This window comes from Pagrus major, chromosome 6 (assembly GCF_040436345.1).
Source record: "Pagrus major chromosome 6, Pma_NU_1.0".
In the NCBI taxonomy this organism is placed as follows: domain Eukaryota; kingdom Metazoa; phylum Chordata; class Actinopteri; order Spariformes; family Sparidae; genus Pagrus; species Pagrus major.
In genome coordinates this window covers 31,574,836-31,594,253 of record NC_133220.1, presented here as the reverse complement: position 1 = coordinate 31,594,253, position 19,418 = coordinate 31,574,836, and the positions used below count along the sequence as shown (strand labels likewise).

The 19,418-nt window shown below is 40.8% G+C and overlaps 1 protein-coding gene across 2 annotated transcripts in view; it reads left to right on the top strand.

Moving 5' to 3' along the window:
- Positions 1-15,298, top strand: part of LOC140998583 (band 4.1-like protein 1) — an 84,935-nt gene extending 69,637 nt beyond the window's left edge. The window contains exons 13-19 of one of the 2 annotated variants that reach the window (XM_073468907.1): positions 5,789-5,839; positions 7,939-8,067; positions 11,937-11,996; positions 12,945-13,040; positions 13,546-13,626; positions 13,741-13,857; positions 14,352-14,428. In XM_073468907.1, coding sequence (XP_073325008.1) covers positions 5,789-5,839; positions 7,939-8,067; positions 11,937-11,996; positions 12,945-13,040; positions 13,546-13,626; positions 13,741-13,857; positions 14,352-14,357 — 540 coding nt within the window. In that variant the 3' untranslated portion in view covers positions 14,358-14,428. Of the gene's footprint in view, positions 1-5,788; positions 5,840-7,938; positions 8,068-11,936; positions 11,997-12,944; positions 13,041-13,545; positions 13,627-13,740; positions 13,858-14,351 lie in introns of both variants that reach the window. The other variant, XM_073468908.1, reaches the window with a different exon arrangement.
- The last annotated feature ends 4,120 nt before the right edge of the window (positions 15,299-19,418 follow it).

Sequence of the window (19,418 nt, the reverse complement as noted above, 5' to 3'; positions counted from 1 at the left end):
TCTGCAGTTTATTTTAAGCGGTTTATAATGAAGTGCATCCTGCCTCTCTCTGGTGTACCAGAATAATTCTGACAATATCTCAAAGGTACTTGAAGATGACTGACAAGGAGCACAGAGGGAAGCATCTTGATGAGATTAGTTTCAAGATGTTTTTTGAGGATTTACTCAATGTGAGGCACTTGAGAAATAATTATCAGTTATCCCCCCCACCCCCCACCCTTGATTGCCTAACAGTGACACAGTTTCCTTTATGCTGGATCACGAAAGCACTCAAGCTTTGATCACATTTGGTAATTAGGCTTTTGAAGATAGAGCACTGAGATAGTAGTGTTCAGATAGGATGCCTCTGTCTTTGCCTGTGCATAAGTTGTCTACAGACAATCTCTCATCTGCTTTCTGGGATGATCAGATTATGCCCATAGAATGTCAAACGCCTGCTGCAGAAAATGTAATCTGCTCTGTGTCTCATTCCAGGTAAAATGACAGCGAGGGTAGGCTGGTGGAGGGGGGTGTTATTCTGTTTGACTGACAGTTGAAGGCTTGGAAAGTCTCTGTGCTCTTCACTGTTTCCAAGAGATTCAGTCGAACTTGACTCTTTGATGTAGTCACAGAAAATATATTTGCATTGCAAATGTCTGCTGATTTGGTTATGTGGATTCAGTGTCTGTCAGGTACACGGGATTGCATGTTTTTAGCTTGAAGTTCATTAAAAAGTTTCGACAGAATAAGTCAGTTAAGTCCTTGTTGCACTGATTCTTTTCTGCCTTTCACATTTTCTCCCTTTTGCATGAAATAGTTTATTATGCCGCTCACTAATTTACTCCTCATTTCAAGTCCGAGCTCAAACAGCTGTTCTTCAAAACATGTATATTCAGTTAATTCTCCAGTAAGTGCCCTCACTGGCTGTGATCTGGAGTTGGTCCCTCTGTGCTGTAGGCTGGCATCCCACTGCTCTACTGTGATGGATTAAATGCAGAGAACCAGTTTCACTATGTTGTATGATTGTATGTATATATAAAATAAAGATTCTTCTTCTTTTCTTCTTCTTCTTTTTTCCTTCTCTTTTAAACTCTCTCCTCTGCCTCGTGTCGAGGCAGTTGGTTGGCCGAGCAGTTGGAAAGGACCCTGTTAACAGCCTGTCTGTTGAGGGTTTCGTCCAGAAGACTCTGGTGACTTCACCTGAGGTTGCACATCTCTCACTCTTTCTCTTTCATGATACAGTTTACTATTTATAGCATATGTGGTCTGGTGTAATGCACCGCCTACTGTGCATTATTATCACTCACATGTCTATGTATTCAAGAAAATACTCCCAAATATTTAACTATAAATCCCTAAATGCAAATGCATGTTTACCAAAACGTGTTCCCTTGTTCTGTGATTCAAATCATTGAGTAGATTTCATTATTTGTAGAAGGTTTGCTTGGCATGTCTAACTGTGTTTAATCTATACCAACATATAGGGCTCTGAGGAGTGGGTATTGATTGAAAAGCAAGAAACGTATCAACAGGACCATGACTGGAAGGCAGAAGAGGAGAACAAATCTCTCACATCTGATTCCTCGTGGGAGAAAAAGGAGCTGGAAAAAGAGATAGACATTGCCAAGATGATACATAAAGAGGTAACAGGGTATGACAGGAAAGAAATGAAAAGCCATATTGATGAATTTCCATCAACAAAATCGTCCAGAGAGGCAGATGTATGCTCTGAGCCTCGGCCAACCGGCAAAAGTCGTTTTGTGATTCAATTATCTGAGAATGCAGACTTGTTTCAAGACAAATCTCAAGGTAAACCATCGAAAGCCTCAGACCCTGAGGCAAACAGTGACGTGGCTCTGGGCTCGTGCCAGATGAAAGAACGCACAGCTTCTAAACCAAGGAAAAAGAGGAGACCCCAGAGCTTAAACCTGGGAATGCCTGCTGAGCTCATCTACAGAAAAGGAGACAGCGATTCTACTGGAGATGAAAATGACGGCTCAGATTCGGACAACAGTCCAGAAAAAACCTCAGCAACAGGAAATCATTGTGACTTGTCCTCAGTGGAGATGATGAAAGATGATCAGGGATTAGCAAAGGATCAGTCTGTCAGGGGCTATAAAGACAACAAACAGGAGGATATATCAATAGGAGAAAGCAGTGAGGTCTCCACTCAAGGAACAGAGCAGGTAAAGAAAAAAGTGAGTCAGATTGGGCCAACAGATATCGATTTAGGCTCAGTGAACGGACCCGGAAAGATAGAACACGATAGTTCATTAGCAGGTGTTAAAGGGGAGGTTGTGAAGAAGGTGCGAGGGAAGGGCCTTATTGACAACAAAGAGCTAGCTGAGGTGAAGCTGCGACAGGTCAGGACACATGAGAGGAAGATCAGTAGTTCTGGGGCAGAGGATATGGAGGGTTTCCTGGGAGACAGAGGTCAGAGGACGTCCTTCCACCGACTGTCAGGCAGCAGCTACCAGTCGGAAATCACCAGGATTGTTCCTCTCAAGCCAGAGCGATCAAAGAGCGTAGCGTGTAAGGACGAAAGGGACAGGTCAGGTCAGGACGAGCCCACACGGGTCCTCAGAAGAGAATACCGCTGGTCGGTCGGCTCTCCAGAGGGACCCTCAGACCTCAACTGGACTGACGTCTCTACCTTCCATCCAGCATTCGCAGCAGATCAGGAGGGTATCGCTAAATCAGAACATCCAGATGATAGCTATCAGTCCGGTAGAGGACCTATAGAGAGTCAGTCGTTCGGCTCAAAGATTTCAGGGCTTCCCAAAATGGCTCCCCCAGCCCCACCAGTAAAAACACAGAAGGTCAGGGAGTCCGGACTAATGCTGCGGAACAGCCGAAATGTCGGCAGGGAGCCGAGCCTGGACGCAGCCAAGAAGAGACACTCGGTAACTCTGCTTGGCATCTGCTATTCAGTCATTGGAAATACAGCATCGCATGAGCTTCAGACAGACTCGCACGCCATTTTTCTTTTTTTCTACGTTTTCAGTGACTTGAAACACTCATCCATCTTACCTGTTCGTGCCTGTATGAAGAGCAGGCGGAGCGATACTTGTGTGTTCCGTCTTGTGGCAAAAAAACAATCAGAAAGTTTGGACATTTTCCCATAAGGCAACCCAATTTATCTCCCTCCCATTGCCCTCAACATGCACCACACTGTCTGGCAAATCTGTACACTTCACCACTGGCTGTGAAATTTAAAAAAAAGACAAAAATCAATATCTCATGTTTTGATTGTTGGTTTGTCTTCGCCTTCTGGAACTTGTGAGCCTCAAATTTCTTTCCAGCTCACGTTGTTCTCTGTCAGAGGATTGCAAGGAAAGAAAGACTTACATATTATCATCGCTCTGATGAGTTTTGCACATCTCCGTGCCATTTTCAAACTGGAAATGCAAAACAAATGATTTATTGCATACTGATGTTATAGATTAAATCACTCATTGGAGAAACAAAGGGTGAAAAGTACTTCCATCCATTACTTTATGTTACAGACAGCCATTATTGGCCCAAATTAGAGCTAAATGGAGTATAGAATTGGTTTCTGATTGAGAAACTACATCAAACTGACTCACTTCAAAAGAATTTACAAAATATCCCTTGATCCTTCAGATTGGTGATAATAAATCATAAATCTGCCTCTACCCCACCTGGATAGGAAGCTAAGCGGTGTTATAAACCCATTGGTTCCTCTAACTGTGAAGCCCCAGCAGGCAGCGAGCAGCCAGACACCACAGCTCAGTGCCTGACACAGTCAGATTTGCTGCTTTCATTTCACTGTTGGTATCATTAGGAGCTTGCACGCGTTTGGCACTGGAATGAAAGGAATTTGAAGTGAATAGACATGACAGCTTTCATCATTTCCCACCTTTTCATCTGAGTCAAGCTCTTTCATATATTGGATTAAATAGGCATGAGAAGAGGTGTTGCGCAGCTCTCACTGGCGAGTGACAATCATATCGAGATCAGATTGAACTCGGGGGAGTGTGGGGAAAATATTAGGCGCTCCTCCAAACATGTGGACCCACTCACACAGTCACTCTGACAGGCTTTGAAACGCGCCCCTGCACCTTTTATTGGACATTTAACAATATCATTTGACGGCATTTGAATACACCCTTCTTGAAATTCAAGGTGCGTAATGTTGCAACACTTTCTCCGTTGGTCAATGAGTGGCTGCTGCTATGCTGAAAACCTGCTCATTATAAAAACTGCATTATTCTCTTGCCCTGCCTCTGCTAATTCTAACAAATGAACTTGGCTGTAGATGTTTTTGTTGCAGTAAGCTCACCTCTTTTCTGTCCTGTATTGCTGTTTGCTATGTTACTGTAGAGTAGGGCTTGAAATTTGTGCCTGAATCCATTTGGACCTGACTGGTTCTGGACAGACCTAGTGGGTTAGATTGGGTCTGGCTGAATTTCTCACCTAAACCTGGGTTTGAGTCATTTAAAAGTCGGGGTGTAACAGTACACAGGAGTCACAGTACGGGACATACTTCGGTTTTGGGGTCACGGTTCAGTACGAGTTTGGTAGAATGGGAAAAAGCAACAAAAGAATCCCATCTGCATGTGGTTTTCTGTTCATTTATTTTCAACAGACAGTATTGCAAGTTACAGTTTGCTTCACCGAGTGCCGTTAAGCCCCCATAAAATAGTTGGTACAGTCTAACAGACATTTAGGTGTCTCATTTTAACTTGCCATAGTGCGTAGTCAGTCACAGTGTCTTCTCCATCTGGTTTTATTGTGTTATCATCTTCTTATGCTTATGTCGTTTTAAAAGAGAACTATTATTCCTTTCCTTCAGTGTTTTTACATTTGTTCTCGTGCGTGTAAAAGATCTTGAAAGTTAAAAAGGTCAAAGTCTTCACCTCTCTCCCACAGAAAACACTGCTCCTGAAACGCCTCGTCAGTAGTTCCGCCTTTAATTCCATGTCTTTGTGACATCACACCACGTCACAGGGTCATACATTTGCATGATTAATGCCTAGCGGCTAGTTTGCGCATGTGAGGATTGATTTAGTGCAGCTGCTCTGTTGTCTTTAAAGAGACAGCAGCTAAGACAGAGCGTCTCATACAGAGGGGGAGTACAGTGCTGCAGCACTGGATAAAACAAGAAAACTGTTGTGTTTTTTAAACACTAAAGCATGTAAACCTGTTCTAGTAGTAACACAAAATAGAATTATGAATAATATGAGCATAATATGTCTCCTTTAAAATTTGCACAGTTGTGTTTTTGTTTTGTTGTTTTTATGAATGACAGTGGCAGAAGCTAAGTTTAGTGTTTTAAAAACAATTTCAAGTTCTGACATTTTCTATTAATTTCATGCATACTACTACCACTACTACTACCTGAAAATGAGCATGTCTCCTTTAATGGTGGTTAGAAAACAGCTTTTTTGTGCATTACCGCCACCTTCTGGATTGGAGTGTGAATCAGAACAGTTATACTATACCATAGTGTGACTGCCTGAGCCGGTTGTGTTTGTCCGCACTGTGACACTTTGGGATAAATACATGTACCGTTACACCCTCTATTTAAAAGACATTAAAAACACTGAATTATTAGCTGCTTTGAAACATGTGGCTATATTCAGTCTCATTGAGTGCTACAACAGGATCCCAGTTTAGGTCTGGAGTGAAATATTTTGTGCTCAGAACACACTGAGCTCATAGTTTCAGGCTCCAGTCAAGCTCTGCTGGTTAGATTTCTGTGTGTGTGCTATGTAGTCCACTGACCACTAAGCTTGTGCTAACCTTCACATGCTCTCTGTGCTCTTTCCTCTGCTTCCCCCTGCAGGAGCCTGTCTCCACTCCTGCCATTTACGAAGAGCCGTTTGCTGATTTCAAGGTTATTCATTTGTATTTAAACCCACCTTCATATGCTCTACACATCATCTCTGCACCCCTTGCGGGTAAACTGCATGCCTCGGCACTGACTGCACCACTTTCTCCTCATATATAAAAATGATGAAGTGTGTTACTTTTCACTGGCTACTCAGATGCCCTCATCCATCACCATGGTCAGAGTTTGAATTGAATCTATGTGCTGTATACAGAACCCCCTGTGCTTTACTATTGCTGACATCATGATGTTTTTACTGTGATAAGCAAGTGTACGTGCCTAATTAATGTAAGTGGCATTACTTTAATTTGGCTGAGATTTATTGTAATTTAATGGCTCACAAACATTTTGGCTTAAGACAGATTAAAACAGATTAAAACAGATGTATATTGATGCTGAACCCTAGTCACAGGTTGTATCATGGGTATGGGTCAGCTATACTGTTTTTTCCCCCATTGTTTTATGTAGAAATCTGTGGAATCGTGACTTCAGAAGCTAAGAAGTTGACGATAAGGTTTTCAGGCTAACTCGGAAACTGATATAATCGCCTTTTAGCTTTTTTCGCTAGGCATTTGGCTGTCTAGGCTACTATTAATATGTGAAATTAAACAAATGTATTAAATTTACTCTAATAAAAAATGTGATTTAGAGGCAGCTTATCCACACTGAATCACATGAATTCCACTTGCCAGCAGCTGAGATGGCAGCAACTGAGATCTGCTAAGCTAGTTACCATTAGCAGGAGTTTAACATTCAGGTGTTTGTTTCCCCTCATCAGATTTAGCTGCTCTAAAAGGCAAAATAGTTTATCAATAGCAAAACAGATGTCAAAAAATCTGATTCTAATTTTAACTTAGTTTTGACCTGTATGCATGTAGTTAGCCTTTGTAGGTTCCAGTAATCACAAAACAGAAGCAAAGAGTCCAAAAAGTCAGAAAATAAATCAGAATTTATATCATGGAAATATTCCCTTTTTTTCTTTTAATTATTTTGTGACCCCTTGTGGTGTCCCAACCCCTAGCTTCAGAGCCACTGTTGTAGTTTAAACCCTATTCACTTTTTCATTTGTGACATGATTGCATGCCTGATCATTTTCAGCTGTATACTCAGGATATGTTGCATGTGTAATAGCTTTGAATTTTGGATCCTCCATGAAACCCTGCAAACATGCAACCCTCAAACACCGGGGTGATACTTCCATTCCATGCCATCTTCATCATCCACCCGTCTGCAGTTAAGTAACCTTAGAGTGGTGATCGTGTGTCTGTACCTGCCCCAGAAGGAGCTCGGGGACAGGAGGCCCCAGCCGAACATAACCTCAGAGGAGGAGCAGGAGCGGGACACGGTGGCCTGCATGAGGGAAACACACCTGGGCATCGAGCGCAAGTGCTCCAGCATGACGGTCAGCTCCACGTCCAGCCTGGAGGCTGAGGTGGACTTCACAGTCCTCATGGACCTCCACTCTGGTGCGGAGGACTTCTCCAAGGGCATGTCGGAGCTGGGAGAGAGGGAGCGACAGCCTGAGGTTGGTCGGGAGGACTTTGAGGAGACCTCCAGATTCTACTCTGCCCGTCTGATGGGCTCCCGGGACAAGTCTCCCATTGAGGAGAAGCTTCCTGAGGAGGCAACACATCGTGAGGTAGATGAATCAATCTTCATCAAACTTCATCATCACCCACTGGATTCACCCTGCCTGGCTGGACTTGGTGCCATAACTACCTGGTTATGCAGTTTTTACATTTTATTTTATTTTTGTTTATTTCCCATTGTTTGGATTTAGTTTCATTTTGTTTATGTTTGACTGTGTTTAAAATTCTACATATTTTATTCTCTTTGATGTATTAATTTATGAGTTTTTCATCATTTTATTTTTGTTGGTTGCGTCAGTGTTTCTTTGAATTCCCCTGCTGTTGCATCATCATTTGCATGTTTTCATCTAACCGAAAAATCCTGTAAAAAAAATATATATTTCAGTGTTTGTGCCTTTAAGTCAACAGTGTTCAAATGCTTTTATCTGAAGTGTATGCCGCTTTATTTTTCAGTGGTCTTGCTGTGAAGAAACTGCTTAACGTTGGTTGACTTTATTGTTTGTGTGTTTCACACAGCCTCCCGTGGCAAAGAAAGACCCCAGTGCTGTGAGCATGGCTCATATGTTGAAGAGGTCCGAATCCAAGACGGAGTCACATACGAATGGATCAGAGGTCCACCCCAACATCATGAATGTCTCACCGCAGGTGAACAAACCTTACTTTACTGTCATGTACAAAATGTTGCTGTTAACTCACACATCTGCTGCCGTTGGTTTTTGCTGTCATTTAAAAAAAACGTATTTGCTGAGTAATCAACAATGGCTCCACAGTTTCAGTCAGCGAGCGACATTGTAACTTACAGTAAACTCTTCTCCAAACATTATTTTAGTAAACTGTAGTCTTTACCACTTTTAGTGTAGTTAAAGTCACCTTCATATTTATATTCAGACCTAACAGATTTTAAGGAACTGCTTGACATTTTGGGAAATACAAATATTGTCTCTCTGGCTGAGAATCAGATGAGATCAATATCGTGCTCATATCTGTTCAATATAAAGTTACAGCCAGCAGCCTGTTAGCTTTGAATAAAAGCTGAAAACTTGGAATCTGCTGGTCTCCAATCCACCCAGCACCTTTAAAACTGAATTATTAAGTTACATCTTACTTATTTATTTTTTTCAATTTGTTCAAAAACCACAGTGTAAAAACAGCACCTAATGGTTTTACAGGAGGTTATGTGCTAGGTGCAATGTCTCCATTGGTTGCTATGCAACCTCATGGTGGAAGTCGTTTTTACACATCTGTTTTTGTATTGATTAATTAAACAAGAAAGAACATGTAAATTAGGGACCATTAGAGGTGCCGACAGAGCCAGGCTATTTACCTGTGTTTCTAGTCTTTGTGCTAAGACAACAAATTGCTGGTGGAACTCATCATTGCGCCAATGGGGCTGCAGTATTGGTACAGTGAAGCCTCACCTCCTAATGCGTGCAATGGAGGCAGAAGGTCTATCCACAATGATCATTATCATGACTCTCAATCTTCAACTGAGTTTCAAGAGGTTTGATTTGTAACAAATGCAAGACACGTATTTAACATACAGGATACTCGGTTAAATAAAAAAAATTTCATACCAAAGTTTTGATCTCATGTAGATAGAACCAGTAATAATTCTCGAATACTAAATATGAATTTATTTTACGTAACTACTTTCTAAGTATCCTTTTTTCATCCTGCCTTGTAAAATGGCCACCATGATGTAATTTTCTTTATAATTTTAGAAATAAAAAAAGACTACATTCATTTTAAAAAAAGCTAAACAGTAAGTACATTTCTGGCAAGCGTCACAGTTCTGTTTTTAATGACATTTTTAGTTTTGCTGTTGTAAACTTTAAGTCACATATTATGCACCAGCAGGGTTGTGCAGAGTTGCACATTCTTCACAGTCTTCACACATTCACAAAATTTGACAGCTTTGAAATATAAAAACTATACTAAATCAGCTCAAATCGCAAATCAACACATTCAACACACTAAAATGTTGTAAAAGAACGTCTCCTATGAAGTGTTATTCCCTGTTGCCTGGTTTTAGTATTTCCTTTGTTATAACATCCAACAGCAGCACAAAAGTCTGTCATCTTCAACTATTTGAACAGGACAGAAACCTGGTGCAAGATGGTGGCAGCAGAGACACAATATCACAATATGGTGGTAGCTTCAAATTTTCTGTACAGCCTTGGGAATGATATCAATCTACCTGTGTCACTCTTGGCAATAATAAGAGTATTTCACAAAAATGTTCAACTATTTCTTTAATATGTCAAGACATTTTTCTTTTGTTCTTGTTCCTTTTTTCTATTGAATATTTGATATAACGCTGATACATTTTAAGCTCCAGTATTTGCAGAGAGGGGCGAGTGAGAAAAATATCACAGGCTCAGTCCCATCAGTCACCCAACAAAGACTTTAAAACTTCTGCAGAGCACTGGAGCTGATCTTCATTAGGGGAGGGAGCATCTTCTCTGGGCCTCAGTGCTATGAAGGCCATATTCCCCTGACAGGGGTGACATAATAGCATCATTATGGAGTGATTAAAGTATTGACAGCGTATTAATACGGATGATGAAAGCAGGTGGGAACGCCATTTATCTCCCGAGGCGAAGATTTGAGTGCTGGCTGGCTGTCCAACAGGTGCCTTATTAAAATGTAATCATCGCTGGGCTCTTTAGCCATTGAGCTAATGGTGTGGATGAACTTGGGCAATGATGTAGAGAGGGAGGCTTTGAAGTGCCACATCAGTGCTGAGTCAAATTTTTTAAGATGTCAGAGGAGGAAGAAACAGTGCTCCGCCTCGATGTGCGTCTATGTGTGTGTGTCTGCAGCAAAAGGAGGACGACGTCATCGATAGGCAGACAAAGGTCTCGAGCAGCAGCAGTGTCAGCCAGCAGAGGGAGCCTCGTTCTTTCTGTCACACAGGCCTGCTGTCAGCTGACTGTGTGTCAGTGACAGCCTCTGAATCTGAGCAGCAGACTGTAGTAAAAGGAATTTGTTCAGCTTGTCTTCATAAACAGTTCAAGTATGCACATACTGTTAATAGCTTAGCTGTCAGTCATGCCTGTTAAATGTGTACAATGCAAAACCTTTGACAACTCAAAACTTCGCACATAAAGCAATAGAATGATCATATTTTTAAAGTCTCTGCATTGTATGACACTTTAAGTTTAAGGCATGTTAGACCTGACAATGAAATTAGACCAGAGTAGTACACTTAGATATAATGAACCAAATTCTACATTCAAAGAGTTTCTAACATCAGCCAGAGTTTTTAAAGTGAGACTGTGTAACTGTTGAATAATGAAATAACACAATCTCCCTCTTATAAAATCGTTGTCACACTTTTGCTGAGTTCAGTACACTCAGGAGTTCTGCTACAATGCCACTGGGTCCTGTATGAATAGTAAGTTATGGTTATGTTATATTTCATATTTTACCAGTCAGATATGTTTTATGTATTTAATTTAAAACACTTTTCAGTGGTTTTTATCTGAAAAGAACCAAAATACAGGAAGTAAACAACCCGCTGCACCTCACCAGCTGATGTTTGTTGTTGTCTTCTTGAGACCTCTCTTCAAGCAGACAATGTGACTTTTCACCACAGGTGTAACTAATGACATTAGCGAGCGCTCCAGTGAGCCCTGTCGATGAGCCAGCAGGAACCGCAGACCTTTGTCACAGCAGACTTGAGAAGCACAGGTGAAACTAATTTAGTTAACGATGGCTCGGTTCCATTAAGTGTCTCAGCGAGCCAAGACAGTGAGCCAACATGCACAATACCAACACCCTGGAACTATCTCAGCTAAATGCAGTATTATCAATTACACCTGTGCTTTCTCTGCACTGACAAGCCAAATTAGCTGTGGAAAGATCTATACCAGGGCCCAGGAATTGTAACAGCCAACTGCACTGCTGTCTGTATGATACAGTAATAATACAGGTAGATGTTAAGGTATTACGTACACCTTATCATTTTCTTGCTATGGCATGTCAGAATGTCTGCTGTGAAAGAGGTTAACACCACTTGTACTGTGTTCTATCAAAGTAACAAAATAAAGTAGATTTAAAGTAGAGGGGAGACAGACAGAAGTGTAATTGGCCCTGAAGTTTGATCACAGTCACAGTTTGATTGACACCCAACGTCACACACATTGTATCATGTCCTGTTAGTATAAAATGGTATATTGATGAGATATGTTGAGATTTTTGTATACAAGCTGTCTGTAATATGAATTTGTGACACAGTCAGTTTAGCTAATGATGATGTCTTTGAAGCTTTTCTACATATTTTTATACATAAAAATGGATCAAAGGGCAATAAAAAATAAATGAATGCTGTTTTAGTAGATATATATCATTCTCTGTGGTTCCCTTATTACTAATGATTTATTTCTAATATGCTGTTGTATATATGCTGACTTACTGCATTTATTTGATGTAGCTGGAATTAGTACATATTAGGAAATAAATAATGACTCTCTCTCTCTCTCTCTCTCTCTCTCTCTCTCTCTCTCCTTTAGAACTATGGAGTCGTCAGCCCACGGGAGGCTCCTGCTGCCCTCAAAGAAAATGGCTCCCCTGTAAGTATCTTTACAGAAGTGTCATCAGTGTGAAAGCCTGTGTGTATGTGGTGGCAACGTAAGAAACTCTGCTGTCGCTGTCTCCTTTTGTTGCCTCGACCTTTACTTCATATCCTCCTGATTAGTGTTGAAATGAAAAAAGGTTAGACAAGGATGAATCTGCATGACTTTGTTTTATGAACTAGAGAATGTTTGAAATTCAAATTGAGAGAAGTAGATAAGAACATGCTAATGCCAGGGTTTGGATTAACTGATTTCTCTGAGTGCTTATTATATTTTTGTGCAAATGTCTTTTCTTAATTGTATTGTCCTGTCAATAGGTGACATTCCAATTATTACTGTCAGTGTTACAAACAGTAGTTGTGGTGACTTAAAGGTTTTATTCTTTGCTCTGACTGGCTCTCCCCTTCAGGCTGGTGTCACAGTACAGCCTCCTGCCAGTGGTTTCACCACTTATGTACAGGTGGCAGTGGCATGTCAGGATATGTCCACAGCGGCGTCCACAAAGACAGGGAAGAGGAAGACTGCAATCTAGAAACACAGATTTCAACAATACTGGATTCAAAATACTTGTAGAAATATTTTATAAGGGAGGAAATGCACTTCCATTTTTTAATTTACTTGACACTCATCGAAGTTGAGGCAAACTGCTAATTGACAAAAATGCAAAAAGCACAATTGTCAGTCTGCAATCATTATAAATCCCCCCATTGCCCCACCTTGGCTGTTTGTTTGTGGTCTGCATTCAATAAGAACCTGAAATGATTGATTTAATAATACCTAACAATGATTATCTCATGAATGAATGTGAACTAACATTTGAGAACAAAATGAGTTTGTGTCCAGAGCAGATTCAGGTAGACAGAGGTTATGAGCGTGTGTGTGTGTGTGTGCGTGCAGTGTGTCTCTCCATGTGTGTATAACTCCTCTTTTATGGATGTGCTGTAGGTAAAAGCTGCCACCCAGACGAGGGAGTCTGTTGTGTCCCCGCTGACCATCACCGCTGAAAACGTCACCTCAGCAACCACAACTCAAGTTACCAAGGTAACACCTCATCTGTAGCCATGGTTACAGTTTGAGTGGAGCTGGGAATCACATATGTATCTCCTGGTAAACATCTGTATGTTATGGTAAACAAATTTATTTTATGGTGCACTCTGGATTATGTCTTATCCCTCCTTGTTGACTCTTAGGAGCAGATGGCCAAATACAATGAATAGATTTAAAGAATTGGATTGACTTATAAATGATAATAATAAAAAAACAATATCTAAGTTTCAGTTGCCACAATGTTAAAAAACCTCCAACAGGATTTAATAATATTACACTTTCCTTTGTTTTCAATGGCATTTAAGTACATCTCTGCTGCTCTGTTATGAGTTAGACGATGTAAAACAATAGGGATTCAATGTTTCTGAAGAACTGGTACAGAAACACCACAATGACACAATGAGTTTCTTGCAAGGATGATGGAGATACAAATACAATAAAAACAACAGTTCCTTTGATTGCTCTTTTTGTCATTCATTAATTTTTCTGCATTCTGCAGACTGTGAAAGGAGGCTATTCAGAGACCAGGATCGAGAAAAGGATTATAATCACAGGAGACGATGATGTGGACCAACATCAGGTGAGGAGTATTATAAAAATAATAACACTTGCACTGTATGTTCAATAAGTTGAAAGGCATACAGAGCCAGTATGAAATTTTTATGACCCGTGTATTGGCGCGTCATGTCCCCAGGCCCTCGCCATGGCGATCCAAGAGGCCAAGCAGCAGCACCCCGACATGCTGGTGACAAAAGCAGTGGTTATCAGGGAAACAGAGTCTCCCACTGAGGAGCTGCAGCAGAAAGCACAGGTATGTGACTCTTGTGATGATGAAGATGTTACAGGAATACTGCACTTCCGTGTGCATGGATTGATTACTGAACAGGCATACTGGGCACAAGGGGGAAGCAGGGGTTCCTGGGTCAGATGTGCTGTTTAAAGGGACTGTTAACATTTCTTGTCAGAATGTCAATAAAGCAACTACGAGGAGACCCAAAACATTTTTAAACGACTATTAAGACTCAAACCGACAACTAAGAGATGTAACATAACTACAAAGATTCAAAACAATCGCTAAGAGGAACAAAACAAAAACAAAAACTTGAAGCAACCACAAAGATATGCAAAATGACCAGAAAGACTTGTAGCGACCACCAAGAGATACAAAATGACTACAAAGAGATACAAAAGGAAAGCAGAGAAGCAAAATGACCTGACCTTACTCTGGGTGTCTTGCCTCTATGTAGATATGTGATCATATGTTCTTATGTGATGATAGATCTCTGTTTTGTTGTCTCGTTGCAGTCCTGATTGGTCATGGTGGCTCCTGAGACGGGGGGACAGGAGAGGATCCTCCAGCTGTGTGTCTCTTGCCCCGTCCTGCAGTACGCCACCAACCATACATGAGGACTTTCTCCCCCGCCTGTATACACACCTGACACGAGAAGAGACTGCGTTCTACGAAGCAGTAGACCTCCACTCCTGTCCCTTTAGACAAACCAACTGTGACTCGGCCTCTGACCCAAACCGGCCTCCCGTTATATCCCGGCCTGTCCACTTCCTTATGGAACAGGAAACCTCTATTGGATGATTTAACGCTTGGTTTAATCAAGTGGAATGATGCAAGATTGAAAGTGAAACCCATTAGCATTTGTTACTATTTGAAGTCACCTCTGTTCGAGTCATTTACATGAAACTTGACTTGCATTTTATTTAATCTGATACATTTGTACCCTGAGGGTCATTTGAATCAATGAGTTTTCAACCCAAGCCAGCCGAGGCCCAAGGTTGCTCCCTTAAAAAAAGTTCCCTTAAACTTATTTTTTTTACTTTAAGGTCCCAAATATCTGCCCTGTGCTACCGTCACATATGTAATGAATAAGATATAAGAGCAGAGGAAGGTTGTGTGAAAGGATCAGGACAATGCTGGTGGTGGAGGGGGTGGGATAGGGAGGTTGGTGCCAAGAGGCAAGAGGCAGCCTTTTGCTCGTTGTTGCCACCTCCTGGCTGTGACACCTTCAGTATAATCAGCAGCTGTCTTATTAGCTTTTTACATTTTTATCTATAGAGGGTCTAATTTATGTTTAGTGTTGGCTTGTTTATGAAATATGTATAATATCAGATGATTATAATCTGCATGATTCAATTACAAAATAGCCGAGGGAATGAAAAAAACAAATTCACGGACATGTCAACATTTGAAACCCATAAGAAGCTCTGAGACGATGGGACTGAGCACCTACGGAGAAACTGTAAAAAAAAAAACACTGGACCGGTGAGTGGTGGAAACAGTGATTTTGATGGACTCTTCTGAAGAAAGACAGTTGTGGACATCTGGAACTCAAACATACAAACGTCACTGTCCTCGCATTTGCCCCGCTCACTGTTACTGTTTTCATTTTGGTGTCAACTCGCCAACTCGTTAAATAAATGCTGGTCACATGTTTTGGGCACAGTCATAGGATTTTTAGAGAAATTTTAATATAAATAATGTTTTATCTAATACGTTTCAGAAATGTGATATGTGTTCGGATTTTTTCTTACTTGATTTTACTGACTTCCTTCATAAAACAGAGTTTATGTGTTATTCTTGTGGTTTTGGACGTTGCAGTCGTCAAGTGTGAACGTGCTGAAAACTCTGAGAGAGAGCTTCAATTTACTTTGCTCAGAGCTGTGTTGCAGTGGAGATCTTACAAAGTTAATCAGAGAGAAATCACTGAAATCTAGAAACTCAATCGCCACATTGTGGAGTTTTATGCTTTTCATTCAAGATCTTAACCGATGTCCCTGTCAACAATCAATATCAGCATCATATCCGTTTTTTCTGCACCTGGTATAATTTATTTTCTGGCCACTTGGGGGCAGCACATCAAGCTGTAAACACAACATTGACATAAAGGCAGACGTATTAGCAAACGGTTGTCTATTCACATGTATGGCCTCTGGTAAATGTAAGTCCAATATGCAGTCTCTTGAGGGACATATTTAACTCTTTAGCTGCTTAATTCTCTGCTTTTTACTAGCTGGTCTCTAACTTTGTCTTGGTTTGGAGCTTACCAGAGTTTACCAGATCAGTCAAGTTGTGGGCCATTAAAAATGTGTGTTCTGTGGGCTCGTTACTTTCACATTACACACAGTCATTTGATTGATTTGTAGTGTAAAAACAGTGGTCATGGCACATTTAAACAGCAGCTTCATACATCGATTTTCTAGTTTTGAATACGTACACGTTCACACTACCTGCAAGGTTCAAAACCCAGAGATTAACATGGGTACTTTTTTGTTTTCTGTTGGATTAACTCTTTTAAGTTATGGTGTATGAGTTTGTAATTGTATTTATAGGAGTGGTGAATGTGAGGCCTGTGCTTTTCCTCCCTGTTCCCCTTACTGACAAAGCCGAGACTCAGAGTGTGACACACATGAAGCACCACTTACCCACAGAACCTGCTGGCTGTCACCTAACATATATCCTGGATGACCTTTAATACTATACTATGCATCACTTGTCATACATAAGAATCCCTCTGGTGGAGCCTGACCCATGTTAGCCGTGTTGCCGTCATTGTTAACTTCGTGCTAATGTTAACCGAAAGCAGTGAAGCGCACTGCTTGTGAGATTTGCAATAAGCAGCCATTATTCTTATCCTCGATGTCCTCTAAAGGGAGAAAACTGTGAACTCTCATGCGTACCGAAGCGTAACCAAAACCTATAACACAGAGTTAGTGATATTCAAAGGAGCTTTTCCAACACTTGTGACCATGGCTTTGTCGCCCTTGTCGTCTAACCCTCCCATCCCCCTGACTTGAACCTGTCGACCTGCTGTTAATGTGTCCGAGGAAGCAACTGATAATTTGTATATTCTATTTTATGTTTTTTATTTTTTCTGGTCATATGACACTGGACTGTTGTGAAGGCACTTGCTTGCAGTGATAGCTGCACATATACTGTAAACCATGTCGGGAAAAATGACCTGTCTTCGCTGTAGAATTGGACACACTACTGATGGACGAGAAACAACTGTAGGCATCAGGAGAGGAGTCGTGTACTGTGGGCGACGTGGTGAGTTGAAGGATGGAGGGCCTTTATTTATTTATCAATAACCATACTCCTGTGTATTATCCTGTAAACTATGTAGAAATCAAAAGGAGCAGGGACGTGTTTTAAGGGTCAAGAGATGATGATCTGAAGGATGGCAGTGCAACCGAAATGTCCCACGAATGGGTGCCTTATGTTCGGAGTTGTGATAACGGGAGCAGGAGCTCAGCTGAAAGTGCTGTTAATCACCGCCAGGCAGATGTAGAGACGACCTCTCCTCTGAGTCCAAGGTGAGGAGGGGCTGTCATGAAAGTGAATTAGTGTCTTGTAAAGAATGTGACATTGAGCGTAGTGACAAGGAAGCCTTTCTGAATCCAGACCGCTGGTCCTCAGCAAGATGAAGACATTTATTGGCCCCATTAATGTAGAAAAACCAGCACAGTACAGAATATGGATATGAGCTTTGTTTTCCCGGTGAAGAGCATCAAACTGCTCTGCTGTTTAGCCTCCACCTTCAATTCTCCACTGCCTTTTGCTCTACATTCCCCTAGTGCTTGGTGGTGTGTATTTGCTGTATTTGCATTCAGTCTAAATGGAAAACATACATGCATAAATAAATGTCTCAGTATGATTCAAACACTGTGTCTGATTGTGGAAAGAGGGGAGAGGGATTTCACTCTGACTAGTTACCAATAACAAAGAAGTGATACTAGGGAGATGTATCCCTTTTTAAACTTAATCAACAGGCACCATACATTAATTATTCATCATATGAAATAGATGGTTGTTTTTGTAATACAGTGATGGTATTATTGCAGTGAAGCAAAAGGAAGCTGACCTTGTTTTGTATTGCCATCTTGTGGCCGAATTCAACACATTTACTGTAACTGAGGTGCAGACTGAACTTATTTGTGTGCTCTTAGTGCCATCTAGTGTATTTTTTGCTCAACATATTAAAGGACTTGACACACGCATTTATACAAAATCCCATAGATTTATGCCATTTATATGTTATAAGATGAATGTCCTGACAAATTACTGCCTTCCCTCTGCCAACCCTTCAAGTTACAGTTAACATCCATGTCAGTCCAGAGTCAGTTAATGTACAGTATATAGTGAAGACTGATGGAATTTTTAAAAACGTATTAAGTGCATTTGATTTTTGCGAAAGGTAAGTTATTACAAAATCGCTGTTTGATTTCAGTTAATAACCCTTTTGTAAGAAACATTCCATCTTCACTTCGAGACTATGTTTACCGAGGAGTACAGAGGACTGACAGAGAGCTTCATCACATGGTGCAACGACAATCACCTCATGATCGATATCAGCAAAACCAATGAGCTTGTGTTGGACTACTGCTGTACGTCTATGAGTGTGTACATTCATCGATAGAAATTAATTTCCTTGTATGTGTTCACTTGATTGGCCGATAAAGCTGATTCTGATAGAACACAAAGAAGCTACAAATTCTAAACATTTGGGATGCTTCACACACATTTTCAACCCAGCAGCTCAGAAGATCCCTTCAATCAGCAGTTTGAAGATTAGCACTCAAGACAAGTGTTACTGACTCAGTATCAGCCCAAATGTGAAATAAAGTCACCACACCCCCCCTTCTGTTTCTGAGTTATGGTGTTAAATAATGGCCAGAAAAGTTTTCTTGCAGAACATTATGTCAGAGTGAGGTTGACTTTTCTGACCTCTTAGATATAAAATGTCATCACCTCATCATTTTATCCTATTAGACATTTGTGTGATATTTTGTCAAAATTGCCATTTGGATTATTGAGTTATTAGCCATGAACTTGTTCTGTGAGGTCACAGTGATCTTGACCTTTGAAGACCAAAATCTAATCACTTAATTCTCAAGTCCTGTTGGACGTTTGTGCCAAATTAGAATGGATTCCTTCAAGGTTTACTGAGATATCACGTTTTCGAGAACGGGAAAGACAGACAGCTGGAAAACAATGCGTCTGGTCAAAGCTGTCACTGGCGCAGAGGCTAAACACAAAAAATATAGTAGATTGACTTTCACCTCTATTCTTTAAAGGAGTACTGCACAGACTTTATATGTCATGAGTTTCCAAGTCATGAGGAGTAGTACAAATCCTCTGAAAACAGCTGTATAATGTCCTCTGAGGTTCTGGAGGAACATTTTCCAAGTCCATGAAAATAATCCCTTATGAGGTCAAGGGTTTTGAGATCACTATTTCCTTAAAAAAATCTTTTTGTTACAAATTTTGGATGTGAGGTTTGACAGATGTGGTCATTTACTTGATATGAAGTGTAATTAGGAGGTACAATTGTGCTGCATTATGGGAAATGTAGGCTCTGA